The 15680-nt window shown below is 43.5% G+C and overlaps 1 protein-coding gene across 2 annotated transcripts in view; it reads right to left on the reverse strand.

The window, feature by feature from the left end:
- The window catches only part of LOC124869281 (cAMP-specific 3',5'-cyclic phosphodiesterase 4B-like), an 88969-nt gene that overhangs the window by 55234 nt on the left and 18055 nt on the right, over window positions 1-15680 (reverse strand). For both annotated transcript variants that reach the window (XM_047367047.1, XM_047367048.1), the window contains one exon: window positions 4408-4536. In XM_047367047.1, coding sequence (XP_047223003.1) covers window positions 4408-4449 — 42 coding nt within the window. In that variant the 5' untranslated portion in view covers window positions 4450-4536. The remainder of the gene's footprint in view (window positions 1-4407; window positions 4537-15680) is intronic.

The following is a 15680-nucleotide window of genomic DNA, read 5'->3' on the forward strand; positions in this document are numbered from 1 at the left end:
TTACAGCAACAAAAACAGGATTAGGAATTGTAGGTTTCCAAACAATTTGTGATAAATACTCGAGCTGAAGAGGATAAAACTCCTGACACCTTCTTTATAGCAATATTTCTGTCCCCATGACTGGTGTCTCACCACACAAGGTGTCTATGGGGGCGTGTCCACCTTTACTGTTTTCCCCACATCCAGGAGAGTTACGGTGTGGAGAAGCCCCAAAGAAGCGTACCACCCAGACTGTTGCATGGTCAGAGTGAAGCATGTGGGTGGATCAGTGATGGTTTGGGCTGCCATATCATGGCATTCCCTTGGCCCAATACTTGTGCTAGATGGGCGCGTCACTGCCAAGGACTACCGAACCATTCTTGAGGACCATGTGCATCCAATGGTTCAAACATTGTATCCTGAAGGCGGTGCCGTGTATCAGGATGACAATGCACCAATACACACAGCAAGCCTGGTGAAAGATTGGTTTGATGAACATGAAAGTGAAGTTGAACATCTCCCATGGCCTGCACAGTCACCAGATCTAAATATTATTGAGCCACTTTGGGGTGTTTTGGAGGAGCGAGTCAGGAAACGTTTTCCTCCACCAGTATCACGTAGTGACCTGGCCACTATCCTGCAAGAAGAATGGCTTAAAATCCCTCTGACCACTGTGCAGGACTTGTATATGTCATTCCCAAGACGAATTGACGCTGTACTGGCCGCAAAAGGAGGCCCTACACCATACTAATAAATTATTGTGGTCTAAAACCAGGAGTTTCAGTTTCATTGTCCAACCCCTGTAGTTACGATTCATTATTGCAACACCATCAGTGTTTTTTCCTGAGAGCATCCATAAACTACAGTTAATACAGAAAAGAAGATGGCAACTCCATGCAAGAACAATAGTATGTACAATGTTTTCATTTGCATATGTTCAGTATCCATGAGTGTAGCGGAAACGAGTAATTATACAGTGTGTGTTTTTGCAAACATATAAATAATGTTTATACAATACGTTCTTCGTCTGTGCCACTGTACTTGTTGCATGGAAACACGCGTCACCGGTTCAAAATCATGCTCGGGAATGGGCTCCGAACCGTGTTGGTAGAAAAGGGAAGATCTTGTTTACACCCCTATTTCTACATGAATTGTGGACTTCTGTGGTTTCTCCATATATGTATCAATATTACAGCTGTGAATTATTCTCTCAAAGACGCTATAGCCACATTCACATCTTAGCTCCTCAATAACCATGCAACAAACCCCAGATTACAAACCCCTTAGTCCTTTTTCATCATTCAAGATGATTTGCTGAGTGAGTTTTCAGCTCATGTTGACGGTGGAATCAAAGGAGTGTGGCTTACAACTTGTAGCCTTCACCTGCAAGGCAATCTCTCCTTGGGGATTTCCCCAGGGCTGAGCTCTATGTGAGGATTTTCATGCATGATGTTCAGATGCATTCAGTGCTTTAAACACAAACATAGTTGTTGTGCACCATCCTCAGCATGTTGCATTATGCTCATCAACATTTTTCTCAGATTAGATGGACACTGGAAAATGACACAATGCCTCCACTCCCACTGCTCCAGACTGAACAGCTGTTACTGTCTTTGCTCTATACTATGTTACACTCATTCCACAATCCCATACAGTTCCCAGTGGTTAGGGTTTATTAATGTGTGGATCACAGAACGAAGGAATGATCTGATGAAAGGGGCATAATTGACATGAGCCGGTTTCTGGTGTCAAGGTACACCAAGGTTTTTAATAATGCATACTTTCTAAACCACTAGTAATCCTGTCATGATATTTCTATGCCCTAAAACAGCATTATCACTGGCCTATTTTAAGAAAGCGCTGTTTAAAAACTTCGTCAAACTCTAAAATATAGCATGTCACTTGGTCTAATAACCAGCTCATTGCAGACTCACCACCAGGCTGGATAACCTAACCTGGTGGCATCTGCGGGAAACAAGCACAATCTGTAGAGTCCCACTTAAAATCCCAGCGAGCCCAACGGATCTTTACATTAATCTCACCATCTGTTGCCAAAAACAAAGAATTGCTGTATGAGAGAAATTAACTGCAAAAATTCTAAATGTTTCTAAAAGTTTCTTTTAGGCAAAAAACATGTTTATTAAACATTGATTAATATACAGGTCCTTCTCAAAATATTAGCATATTGTGATAAAGTTCATTATTTTCCATAATGTCATGATGAAAATTTAACATTCATATATTTTAGATTCATTGCACACTAACTGAAATATTTCAGGTCTTTTATTGCCTTAATACGGATGATTTTGGCATACAGCTCATGAAAACCCAAAATTCCTATCTCACAAAATTAGCATATTTCATCCGACCAATAAAAGAAAAGTGTTTTTAATACAAAAAATGTCAACCTTCAAATAATAATGTACAGTTATGCACTCAATACTTGGTCGGGAATCCTTTGGAGAAATGACTGCTTCAATGCGGCGTGGCATGGAGGCAATCAGCCTGTGGCACTGCTGAGGTCTTATGGAGGCCCAGGATGCTTCGATAGCGGCCTTTAGCTCATCCAGAGTGTTGGGTCTTGAGTCTCTCAACGTTCTCTTCACAATATCCCACAGATTCTCTATGGGGTTCAGGTCAGGAGAGTTGGCAGGCCAATTGAGCACAGTGATACCATGGTCAGTAAACCATTTACCAGTGGTTTTGGCACTGTGAGAAGGTGCCAGGTCGTGCTGAAAAATGAAATCTTCATCTCCATAAAGCTTTTCAGCAGATGGAAGCATGAAGTGCTCCAAAATCTCCTGATAGCTAGCTGCATTGACCCTGCCCTTGATAAAACACAGTGGACCAACACCAGCAGCTGACACGGCACCCCAGACCATCACTGACTGTGGGTACTTGACACTGGACTTCTGGCATTTTGGCATTTCCTTCTCCCCAGTCTTCCTCCAGACTCTGGCACCTTGATTTCCAAATGACATGCAGAATTTGCTTTCATCCGAAAAAAGTACTTTGGACCACTGAGCAACAGTCCAGTGCTGCTTCTCTGTAGCCCAGGTCAGGCGCTTCTGCTGCTGTTTCTGGTTCAAAAGTGGCTTGACCTGGAGAATGCGGCACCTGTAGCCCATTTCCTGCACACGCCTGTGCACGGTGGCTCTGGATGTTTCTACTCCAGACTCATTCCACTGCTTCCGCAGGTCCCCCAAGGTCTGGAATCGGCCCTTCTCCACAATCTTCCTCAGGGTCCGGTCACCTCTTCTCGTTGTGCAGCGTTTTCTGCCACACTTTTTCCTTCCCACAGACTTCCCACTGAGGTGCCTTGATACAGCACTCTGGGAACAGCCTATTCGTTCAGAAATGTCTTTCTGTGTCTTACCCTCTTGCTTGAGGGTGTCAATAGTGGCCTTCTGGACAGCAGTCAGGTCGGCAGTCTTACCCATGATTGGGGTTTTGAGTGATGAACCAGGCTGGGAGTTTTAAAGGCCTCAGGAATCTTTTGCAGGTGTTTAGAGTTAACTCGTTGATTCAGATGATTAGGTTCATAGCTCGTTTAGAGACCCTTTTAATGATATGCTAATTTTGTGAGATAGGAATTTTGGGTTTTCATGAGCTGTATGCCAAAATAATCAGTATTAAGACAATAAAAGACCTGAAATATTTCAGTTAGTGTGCAATGAATCTAAAATATATGAATGTTAAATTTTCATCATTACATTATGGAAAATAATGAACTTTATCACAATATGCTAATATTTTGAGAAGGACCTGTAAATGGTCGGAGGAGCAGAAGGAGACAAGTCGCAGCAGGGACACTTTCATCATCATGGTCTGGCTTGTCCTCTGATTTCCATTTGGAAGATGTCTAAGTAAATTTGGCTTTCCTGTCCAGTCATAAACACCAGTGGTATAGTGGAGAAACAGATGGGCCTCTCGGTCAGATCTTGGTCCTTTTTCCATTTATCCATACGTCCAGTCAGACTGAATGTTTCGTTACTCACATCATGCTCTGGCTTAGTCTGAATTTTGAATGCTGTTAACCTGTTCATAACCCTCTATCCTAAACTGTGATTGTACACACACACACACACACACACACACACACACACACACACACACACACACACACACACACACCCACACACACACACACACACACACACACACTGTTCCTCTCGTTGTGTCCTGCTGAATAACGGTCTGTTGTGAATAGTACAGTCATCTGTTAATGAGTCAGAAACCACCTTCTGGACACATTGTACCGCACTGCTGCTGCGTTTTTCCTGCTAAACCACATCGGGTGTTTACTCAGGAGCAAACTGGGTGAGTAGGGGCATATAACATTTTTAGAAAGTGTGCCAACAGTGGGTGAAGGGTGAAATACAAATACAAGGATGGAACAGATGGATGTTTGGAAAATTCATCACCTACCTCGCCTGGTGTAACTCCATGAGCACTTCTGCTTTTCTTCATCTTGAGGGACTCTTAATCAGACTCACTTTGTCAGCTCTTCTCTCCAAAAGATGAAACTATTTCCTTCTCTGAACAGCTTCAACAGTACTGCAAACAGAGGACAGGGGGGGCAAGGTTACAAAGTATGTCTATAGTTCAATATTTAAAGTTGTAGGCAAGTAAGTTAGTCAAGGCAAATGTATTTATATAGCACAATTCATATCCAGGTACATCTAAAAAAATTTTATATCATAAATAGGTTCATTATTTTTTGTCACTTTCATAAAGTAAAGCTCATATATTATATAGTTTCATCACACACAGAGTGAAATATTTCAAGCCTTTGTTTCTTCTAATAAAAATTCAGAAAACAGTGGACCAACACCAGCAGATGACATTTCACACTTTTTCCTTTCACTCAACTTTCCTTGAATATGCTTAGATACAGCACTGTTTGAACAACCTGCTTCTTTAGCAATGACCTTTTGTAGCATACCCTCCTTGTGGAGGATGTCAGTGACTGTCTTTCGGACATCTGTCCAGTGAGCAGTAGGGCTTGGTAAAAATACTGATTTAATCAATTCTGGAATGATTCGATTTAGATTTTGCAGTATCGATACATATGGCATGAGACCAATTTTGCAATAGCATTGTGCTTGATGTCAGGTTGATGCTCAAGCACACCCTCCTGCATAAACAAAATGGCCAACGCAGGTAATGCTGTGCTCAGCGACCTAACTAAAATCTGCATCTGGAACCACTTTGGATTTAAAACAACAAAAACTATTCGCTGGAAGTGATTTGCAAGAACCACTACAACTACTACAAACCTCAGGAAACCTCAGGAAGCACTTAGCATAGCGTAATACCTTGTCAACGTTAACATCCGCCAAAATGTTTTCAGAGGCAAAACAAAAGAAACCGAGGGATTCACTAACCTTACCAGCCAATTTTCCCCGGGCCATTAAGATAACAGAGGCCATTGCAACTTTTGTTTGCAAAGATTTATGCCCGTACTCGGTTGTGGAAAATGAAGGCTTCCAGTGGCTCGTTTATGTGCTTCAACCACACTTCGTCATAGTGAAACATAAACATCTGACTGAAACTGTTATCGCCATCATGTACACACATGTGAAAGACGACATCCAAGTGAAAATGTAGTCAGAAGACCGAATTGGCATAACGTGTGACACATGGATATCACTGTCAAAGCATTCGTTCATGACAATGACCACCAAGGTGTACTCGAGCCACACTAATATAGCTGATATGTTGACCAGACTGCATTTTGTGTTTTCTGTGGTGAATGAGAAAAAAAAGTTCACTTGTATTTTGTAACACAGGTAAGCCATTTTCTGTATTTGAGAGCAGACTGGATCAAATCGAAATTAATCAATTCACAACCTTATGAATCGAAACTGAATCAATTTAGAAAATTGGCCACAATACCCAGCCCTAGTCAACAGTCTTCTCCATGACTGTGTTGTCTAGTGACCCAGACTGGAAACCATCAACATATATGCAACTCTCTAGGCAACTTGGGTTTAAGTGCCTTTTCCAGGGGCATATCGACATGTGTCAGGGAGGAAGATGAAATCAAACCCACAACTTTCCAATTGCAAGGCACAGCCACTCTTCCCAGTGCCCTTTTTGTAGCTTCTCATAAAATAATCAGAATTTGCTAAATAAATATCTCCAGGTCAGGGCTTTACAAATCTGTGTATCTGAAATCAGCCACAAACTCTATTAGGAGCCTCCTTAAACATGATGCTAAGTAGTTGAAACCAGTACAGTCAATAATCACACACAGATAATCATAAGCAGTGCCCGTTTTTGTGTGGGCTCATTTAAAAATAAGGCTCAGTTGAGCATCATCCCTAACCCTGTCTTTACCAGTCAAGTTGAGTGGTTACAGTGTATTTAAGATCTACCAACTGGAAGTCTTGGAGTGAGTCTGTAACCATTAAAAGACACAGAGGGATGAGGCACCATAGTGGTGCTGAAGTTAACATCTGAAATTGCAGGAAACTCGTGAAGTGGTGGTACTAAAGCTAATCTCCAATGGAGCGACCAAGCTGGGGTTCAGCTTTCAGAATAAAGGTTTAGCTCCATCTTACAACGTCTGGGTCAGACTGGGAATTAAGAAGGGCTCGATAAGCTTTTTATTTTTTTGTAGATGGCTAAAAATTTGATAGAGAATACAATTTGTCTAACTGAGAAAAGAAAGATATAGAGGAGAAAATGTTTTTAAGCTTTTTACTGTTATCTTTTTTACAGTCATCAGCAACATTTGGTATAAAAAGGACAGAAGATTATTAAGAAAGAAAATCTCTATAACAGAGGAATGCCTACAAATGGCCCAGCCACACAGTTTGACACAGATATTCATGCATCCCACAGGGTGAACTGCAGTCAGTGCTGATTCATTCACTGCCAGTTTCAGATTGTCCGTATTGGGGTTGTCCTGAGCCTTTAATATAAAAGTGCTGTTAAAAACATGGAAAAAAACTAACAAAAAACCCAAAGTATAATAATCAAACTAATAGACTGCTTCAGTGATAAGAGAGCTGAATGTTAAAGAACATGCTCTATGTAGTCTAAGGTCCTTCAGTCTTCCATTGGTCAGCCAGCTCTGGATGCCGTGACTTTACCCTAATCAATAATAGAACCAGAGTTGATGGAAAATGACCACAAGGCAGACATGAGTGACTAATCTATGTGACAGAAACGTATCAATATTTTCCAGGTCCCATTGATCCCAGCTGAGTTCCACCCCCATCAGCCCAACTTGGCAGGCCCTGTGTCCTTTGGTTAATGTCAGTGTAGTACGTCTGCTGTGACTGCAATTGGAGCTCTTTAATTGCAAAAGAACGTTTATCTGCTGGACGATAAATAACTTTGCTTTTAGCCTCCAAAACACACAGCCATGTGTAAATGCCTCAGGTATGCAAGCAGACAAAACAAAAAAATCATACAAGTAGTATATAATAAAAAAATGTTATGAAATAGCAAACAATTATCCCTAATTGCTCATTACGACATGTCAAAAGTATTTTCTACCTGCACTCAATTGTTTTCTTTCACTGAGGTTCAATTCTAGGTTTGACTTCCCAATAACCCATATCTCTGAACAATAAGTAGGTAGATCTGCTTGCAACCAGTGGTGGATCCAAATTCAAGTTTGGATAAATGGCTTCAATTTAAGGCTGAAATAATTCTTTAAATGATGCAATTAAAAAAAAAGTCCTCGAAAACATACATTCTGACTCGATGCTTCATAATTCATATGACATACTGTTCTGCAGTCATATGTCTGACATGGACAGTCATTAGCTTATCACAGTAGCTCAACATCAAAAATAACTCTGCAGATAGATTTATTTCAAATATTTGAAATAGCATCACCCATAGACATAACATATGCAGCATTCTGAATAATCATATACAAACCAGGAAGGACCTGTAACAGTGCCCACCACTAGTGGGAAATAAAGGAACCATGAGTTGATGGACTGTTACTAGTCCACTTCACATTATTCATTTTTAGCTCACCTTCCTTCAGTTCGATTTGGTGTAAAGGAATATTTTCAACAAAGATAACAAATTCTGAATTATCAGATGGGACAGTTTTGGGTTATTCTCTCCCTTCATACCTTTTGAAGACATAAGCACCTACAGAGAATAAACAAGAACCTGGTCCTGCGGACATCCTGATAACTTATTTCTGGACAATGATAGGTGAGACCAAAGGGACTTCGTGTTTTATGATAAAACAATAAGTAGAAAGCCTGCAAAAGAACTGCCTGAGTACACTTTGCTCAGTACATGTATTTTGATTAGTTAGGCAATCTTGGGGTTTATCTATCGAGTCTTAGATTACTACATCATTTAACAGCTGGAGCCCTATTTCACAGTTGGTTTTAGAACTCTTTGATTTGATTCAGAAATTATAGCTGAATCAAAGACAGAAAACTGTCCCACCCCTAAGCAACAAAGCAAACTCAACCCAGAGCTTCCAACGTTGTTAAGCTATTCCTCCCTGGTTTAGTCTGCACTTTGTTACCAAACAACTTAGGGCCTGATCTTCAAAGATCCCAAATAGCGGGTGCTAATCTGCGTGTACTGTAAATAAATTGCATGTGCAGCTTTGCTAATTTTAAAACATAGCGTCACATAACTGTCATGCAAAAAAGTTCAATCAAACATTTATGTACATAAAAATAAATTATTTTCCAATGATTTTACTGAATTCGTTTTGTTTGTTTTGCCAATATTTTAACGATATACAACGTGTTTGATTGTTTAAATTGTTTTTGGGTGACACAAAATAATATTTAACTGCATAAACAAAACCCTCCTCTGGCATATGTTCACATTTAAACAACGTAATCAAACGGATCCTGCTCTGATTACCCTCCAATGATATAACGTTACTGTCCGTAGTGACAAGGTTAAAGTATACACTGTCTTTGTCACCACATGGAAAAGCTGCCTTAAAATGGTCATTTTTCATCTGCAAATAAGTGATTTAGTGATTTAATCTGCATTAAATTTGTACCGACTACGCCAAAACAAATTCCTTGTATGTCCAAAAACGTACTTGGCAATAAAGCTTTTCTGATTCTGATTCTGATTAAAATGTCTTTAGTTCTTTCCTATTAATTATATTATCAACATCAAACAACAGTGGGTCTTTTGCCTAATGTGTGATTACAGGCTACTTGATCAGTTATGTGCGCATTTTGCCATGATCAGGTTTGTGCGCGTTTAGTAGAGGATCACTAACAGCGATGTTACGCTGGAATGATGTTGAATGAAGTGTTGCAAGGAGTTTTACCAAAAGGAGTAATATCATGGCTTTTGTTTGTGATTGGCTCCAAATCAGAGCTTAGATAATCCTACATAGAATCCTCTATTGTCATCTATTTTTTTAATATTTTTTATTTTTGACAACCCAAATCTGTTGGCACATGTACAGAAGATTCTCTCTCCCTGTCATCTGTCATTCTATCTATGCCTCCTTCTGGGCAGAGTGACAGCAGACATTTTTGCATCCCAGTTAGCACCTGCATTTCAAACGTGCTAAATCCGCACGCAAAAATTGCACCCTCAAACCGTTTCAGGCTTTGAAAATTGCTGTTGGACCATTTGTTTGCAACTATACTTCCCAGTGTCGTCTGCTACTATATACTCCAGTATTGTCTACTACTACAACTGCCCACATGCATTGCAGTTAACAGGAAGTGCATCATCCTGGAGAAGAAACTCACACGTGGGTTTTGATTCACTCTCCTCACTGGCCAAAATCATGAGAAGCTCAACTACTCGAAAGGCTTGCTGAAAGGCTTTGCCAAAGAAGGAGAAGCCGACCGTCTTTGAGTTTGTTATGGACGTGTAACAAATCCCCTGCCCCCAGTCCAGAGAAGATGATACCAAGTAATCCCCATTTTGTTTTATTTCTATTAGAAATAGAGTACGATTTTTAGGGCGATTTAGAATCGCCGCTTATTTTAGTCTGATGTGTTCTAAGTTGTATGTCCATGAAATGTCTTATTGAAACTTTGATTGCTGTTAGACTCTGAAAGCCACCATGCTTTGAAGCTGTGTGTGTCTTGCTGTGTTTGAACACCTGAGCGCAGACTGAGATGAACTTAAAGTTGGACTGCTAGAACCTCATGGCGGAATACTCACTGTTCCATTGTCACCACTCTTAGTGTTTTTCCACTGGTTCACGCCTAAAAGTTTTATGACACTTTGTGTTTTACTGAGCTCCAAATTTGGGGGTTTTATGACGGCAGCCTGGTGGAGGCCGCTCCCAAAGCCCCAGTACCATTTTCTTTTTTGCCATAAACTACTGGTTTGACTTTCATAGACACTCGATGTTGTTTTATTTTTCTTTGGTTAGTTATTCTACCCCTTTTGTGTAGAATTTTTGCATGCTTAATAAGGTGAAGATTATTGAATCAGAATAGCGAGGTGTATCAGGGTTGTTGATTTAATAAATATTCATGTAGATAAAGAGAATACTTTTGTGTTTATTTTGAGCAAGAGTGATTTATCTGTTAAAAAAACGGTCAAAGTTCCCCACCTTTGGTGAAGCAGTTGATTAAACAGTGACATCTAGTGTGGTTTTAGTTAATAATTATCAATTATTAATGAGAATTTACTAATTGTAATTATTAAGGGCTTTGAGCCCATAATCACAACACCAGAGGACATCTCTGATTTCGATTTGTAATTAAATTGTCATTAAACAAAGAATGTTATGGAGAACCCTGAGCATCCTCTTCCTGAGACTGTTGTACAACAACAGAGTGTCTTCAGTCAGAGGCTTCTTCAGATCTGCTGTAAGACGGAGCGCTACAGGAGATCCTTCCTGCCCACAGCCATCAGCATCTACAACAGCTCTTTGAGGAAACCTTAATAACATGAGCTACAACAACATTTAATTCCCCTTTGGGATGAATAAAGTATTTTTGAATTGAATTCATTAGAAAAAACAATCAGAGGTTTGTGTTATACTGAGCTTAATGTTACGTCCTCTGATAAATGGTTGGTATGGAGCACATGTATTCCAATCACTCCAGCTGAAATGATATGAATGACTGTAATTTCAGAACAATTTTACAACCATGCCCTTCATCCACTGTTTACTTTTATTATTATATTAATTTATCTTAGTATAGAAGCTGAAAGATTACTTTCTGAGACTGACAGGTCCTGTGGTCAAGTCTTCAGCTCCCACACCCACTTAGTGAAATTGCTGCTCCCTAAATTTGGAAAGTGGCCATATTATGTTCATTACACTAATGGTTGTCTTGTATGCATGCATGCATGCATACATATATGCATACATGCATACATACATACACACATAAGCACTCAACGGCCACTTTATTAGGTACACCTCGCTAGTACCGGGTTGGACCCCCTTTTGCCTTCAGATCAGCCTAAATTCTTTGTGGAATAGATTCAACAAGGTACTGGAAACATTCCTCAGAGTTGGGTACATATTGACATAATAGCATCACACAGATGCTGCAGATGTGTCGGCTGCACATCCATGATGCGAATCTCCCGTTTTGCCACAGCCCAAAGGTGCTCTATTGGATTGTGATCTGTTGACTGTGGAGGCCATTTGAGTACAGTGAACCCATTGCAATGTGGCGTTGACACGATGTTCAATTGGTACTAAGGGGCCCAAAAGTGGGCCCAAAGTGTGCCAAGAAAATATCCCCCACACCATTGCACCACCACCACCAGCCTGGGCCGTTGATACAAGGCAGCATGGATCCATGCTTTCATGTTGTTGACACCAAATTCTGACCATACCATCCGAATGTCGCAGCAGAAATCGAGTCTCATCAGACCAGGCTACGTTTTTCTAATCTTCTATTGTCCAATTTCGGTAAGCCTGTGCGCATTGTATCCTCAGCTTCCTGTTCTTAGCTGACAGGAGTGGCACTCGGTGTGGTCTTCTGCTGCTGTAGCCCATCCGCCTCAAGATTCAACGTGTTCATTCAGAGATGCTCTTCTGCATGCCTTGGTTGTAACGAGTGGTTATTTGAGTTACTGTTCCTTTTCTATCAGCTCGAACCAGTCTGGCCATTCTCCTCTGATCTCTGACATCAACAAGGCATTTGCACCCACAGAACTGCCGCTCACTGGATATTTTCTCTTTTTCGGACCATTCTCTGTAAACTCTTGAGATGGTAGTGCGTGAAAATCCCAGTAGATCACCGGTTTCTGAAATACTCAGACCAGCCCGTCTGGCACCAACAACCATGCCACGTTCAAAGTCACTTAAATCATCTTTCTTCCCCATTCTGATGCTCGGTTTGAACTGCAGCAGATCGTCTTGACCATGTCTACATGCCTAAATGCATTGAGTTGCTCCCATATGATGATGATTAGAAATTTGCGTTAACGAGCAGTTGGACAGCTGTACCTAATAAAGTTGCCGGTGAGTGTATATACACACACTATTGGTCAAAAGTTTTAGAACGCCTTTCTCATTTAATGGTCTTCTTTATGTTTATGACAACTTACATTGTGATCCTAGAGGCTATGTTGTCTGGGGCTTAAATGCCCCTGGTAGGGTCTCCCACGGCAAACAGGCTCTAGGTGATGGGTCAGACAAAAGAGCGGTTCAAGAACCCCTCATGACGACTACGAAATTGAGGCACGTGACGATGCCCGGTACGGCGGAGCCGGGACTCGTCGGAGAGCGCCTGGTGGCTGGGTTGCTCCTCGTGGGACCCGGCCGGGCCAAGCCCGAACGAGAGACGTGAGACCATCCCCCTGTGGGCCCACCACCGGCAGGGGGAACCGTGAGGGACCGGTGTAAAGAGGATTGGGCGGCGGATGAAGGTGGAGACCTCGGCGGCCCGATCCCCGGATGCTTAGGCTGGCTCTAGGGACGTGGAATGTCACCTCGCTGGGGGGGAAGGAGCCTGAGCTTGTGCGGGATGTCGAGAGATATCGACTAGAAATAGTCGGGCTCGCCTCCACGCACAGCGTGGGCTCTGGAACCCATCTCCTCGAGAGATGGGTTCTACTCTGGAGTGGCCCACGGGGAGAGGCGGTGGGCTGGGATGGGTTTGCTTGTCGCCCCCTAGCTCAGCCGTCTAGTGTTGGGGTTTACCCCAGTGGATGAGAGGATCGCATACCTGCGCCTTCGGGTTGGGGAGAGGTCTCTGACTATCATTTCAGCCTACGGGCCAAGTGGTAATGCGGAGTACCCGGCCTTCTTGGCGTCCCTGTGGGGGGTGCTGGATAGTGCCCCTCCCGGGGACTCCATTATTCTGCTGGGGGACTTCAACGCCCACGTGGGAAACAACAGTGACACCTGGAGAGGCGTGATCGGGAGGAATGGCCTCCCCGATCTGAATCCGAGTGGTGTTTTGTTATTGGACTTCTGTGCTAGTCACGGATTGTCCATAATGAACACCATGTTCAAACATAAGGGTGTCCATCAGTGCACTTGGCACCAGGACACCCTATGCAGGAGGTCAATGATCGACTTTGTTGTCGTATCATCAGACCTTCAGCCGCTTGTTTTGGACACTCGGGTGAAGAGAGGTTCTGAGCTGTCCACTGATCACCACCTGGTGGTGAGTTGGATCCGCTGGGGGAGGAGATAGCCAGACAGACTTGGCAGGCCCAAGCTCATAGTGAGGGTCTGCAGGGAACGTCTGGCGGAATCCTTGTCCAGGGATGTATTCAACTCTCACCTCCAGGAGAGCTTTGACCAGATTCCGAGGGATGTTGGAGACATAGAGTCCGAGTGGACCATGTTCTCCGCATCTATTGTTGATGCTGCCACCCTTAGCTGCGGCCGTGAGGTCTGCGGTGCCTGTCGCGGCGGCAATCCCAGAACCCGGTGGTGGACACCGGCAGAAAGGGGTCAAGCTGAAGAAGGAGTCCTATCAGCTGTGGTTGGCTTGTGGGACTCCTGAGGCGGCTGACGGGTACCAGGGGGCCAAGTGTGCCATGGCCCGGGCGGTGGCAGAGGCAAAAACTCAGACCTGGGAGGAGTTTGGTGAGGCCATGGAGAAGGACTATCGGTTGGCCCCCAAGCAATTCTGGCAAACCGTCCGGCACCTCAGGAGGGGGAAGCAGTGCCTAGCCAACACTGTTTACAATGGGGGTGGGGAGCTGCTGACCTCGACTGGGGACATTATCGGGCGGTGGAAGGAGTACTTCGAGGATCTCCTCAATCCTGCCATCATGCATTCCCTGGTGAAAAGAGAGGGTGGGGACTCTGGGTTAGACTCTTTCATCACCCAGGCTGAAGTCACCGAGGTGGTTAAAAAGCTCCGCGGTGGCAGGGCTTCGGGGTTGGATGAGATCTGCCCTGAGTACCTCAAGTCTTTGGATGTTGTGGGGCTGTCATGGCTGACACGCCTCTTCAACATTGCGTGGCGGACGGGGACAGTGCCTCTGGATTGGCTGACTGGGGTGGTGGTCCCCCTACATAAGAAGGGTGACCGGAGGGTGTGTTCCAACTACAAGGGGATCACACTCCTCAGCCTCCCTGGTAAGGCCTACGCCAGAGTTTTGGGAGGGGAGAGTCCGGCCGATAGTGGAACCTCGGCTTCAGGAGGAGCAGTGTGGTTTTCATCTCGGCCGTGGAACACTGGACCAGCTCTATACCCTCTACAGGGTGCTTGAGGGTTCATGGGAGTTTGCCCAACCGGTTCACATGTGTTTTGTGGACCTGGAGAAGGCATTCGACTGTGTCCCTCGTGATGCCCTGTGGGGGGCGCTCCAGGAGTATGGAATCAGGGGCCCTTAATTAGGGGCCATCCGGTCCCTGTACGAGCGGAGCAGGATTGTGGTCCGCATTGCCGGCGCTAAGTCGGACCTGTTCCCAGTGTATGTTGGACTCCGGCAGGGCTGCCCTTTGTCACCCGTCCTGTTCATAACTTTTATGGACAGGATTTCTAGATGCAGCCAAGAGCCGGAGGGGGTCTGGTTTGGGGACCAGTGGATTTCGTCTCTTCTTTTTGCAAATGACGTGGTCCTGCTGGCCCCCTCTAGCCAAGACCTACAGCATGCGCTGTGGCTGTTCGCAGCCGAGTGTGAAGCGGCTGGGATGAAGATCAGCACCTCTTTATGTTTACTACATAATTCCATGTGTGTCCATTCACGGGTTTGTTGTCTCTGGTGATCTACAATTTAAATGGTCATGGAAATGAAGAGACCCATTAGGTGAGAAGGGCATTTTATATATATATATATGTATGTATATATATATATATATATATATATATATATATATATATATATATATATATATATATATATATGCCAGTACAGCGTCAATCCGTCTTGGGAATGACATATACAAGTCCTGCACAGTGGTCAGATGGATTTTAAGCCATTCTTCTTGCCCTGACTCGCTCCTCCAAAACACCCCAAAGTGGCTCAATAATATTTAGATCTGTGCAGGCCATGGGAGATGTTCAACTTCACTTTCATGTTCATCAAACCAATCTTTCACCAGTCTTGCTGTGTGTATTGGTGCATTGTCATCCTGATACACGGCACCGCCTTCAGGATACAATGTTTGAACCATTGGATGCACATGGTCCTCAAGAATGGTTCGGTAGTCCTTGGCAGTGACGCGCCCATCTAGCACAAGTATTGGGCCAAGGGAATGCCATGATATGGCAGCCCAAACCATCACTGATCCACCCCCATGCTTCACTCTGGGCATGCAACAGTCTGGGTGGTATGCTTCTTTGGGG

The sequence above is a fragment of the Girardinichthys multiradiatus genome, chromosome 6, assembly GCF_021462225.1.
Source record: "Girardinichthys multiradiatus isolate DD_20200921_A chromosome 6, DD_fGirMul_XY1, whole genome shotgun sequence".
NCBI lineage: Eukaryota > Metazoa > Chordata > Actinopteri > Cyprinodontiformes > Goodeidae > Girardinichthys > Girardinichthys multiradiatus.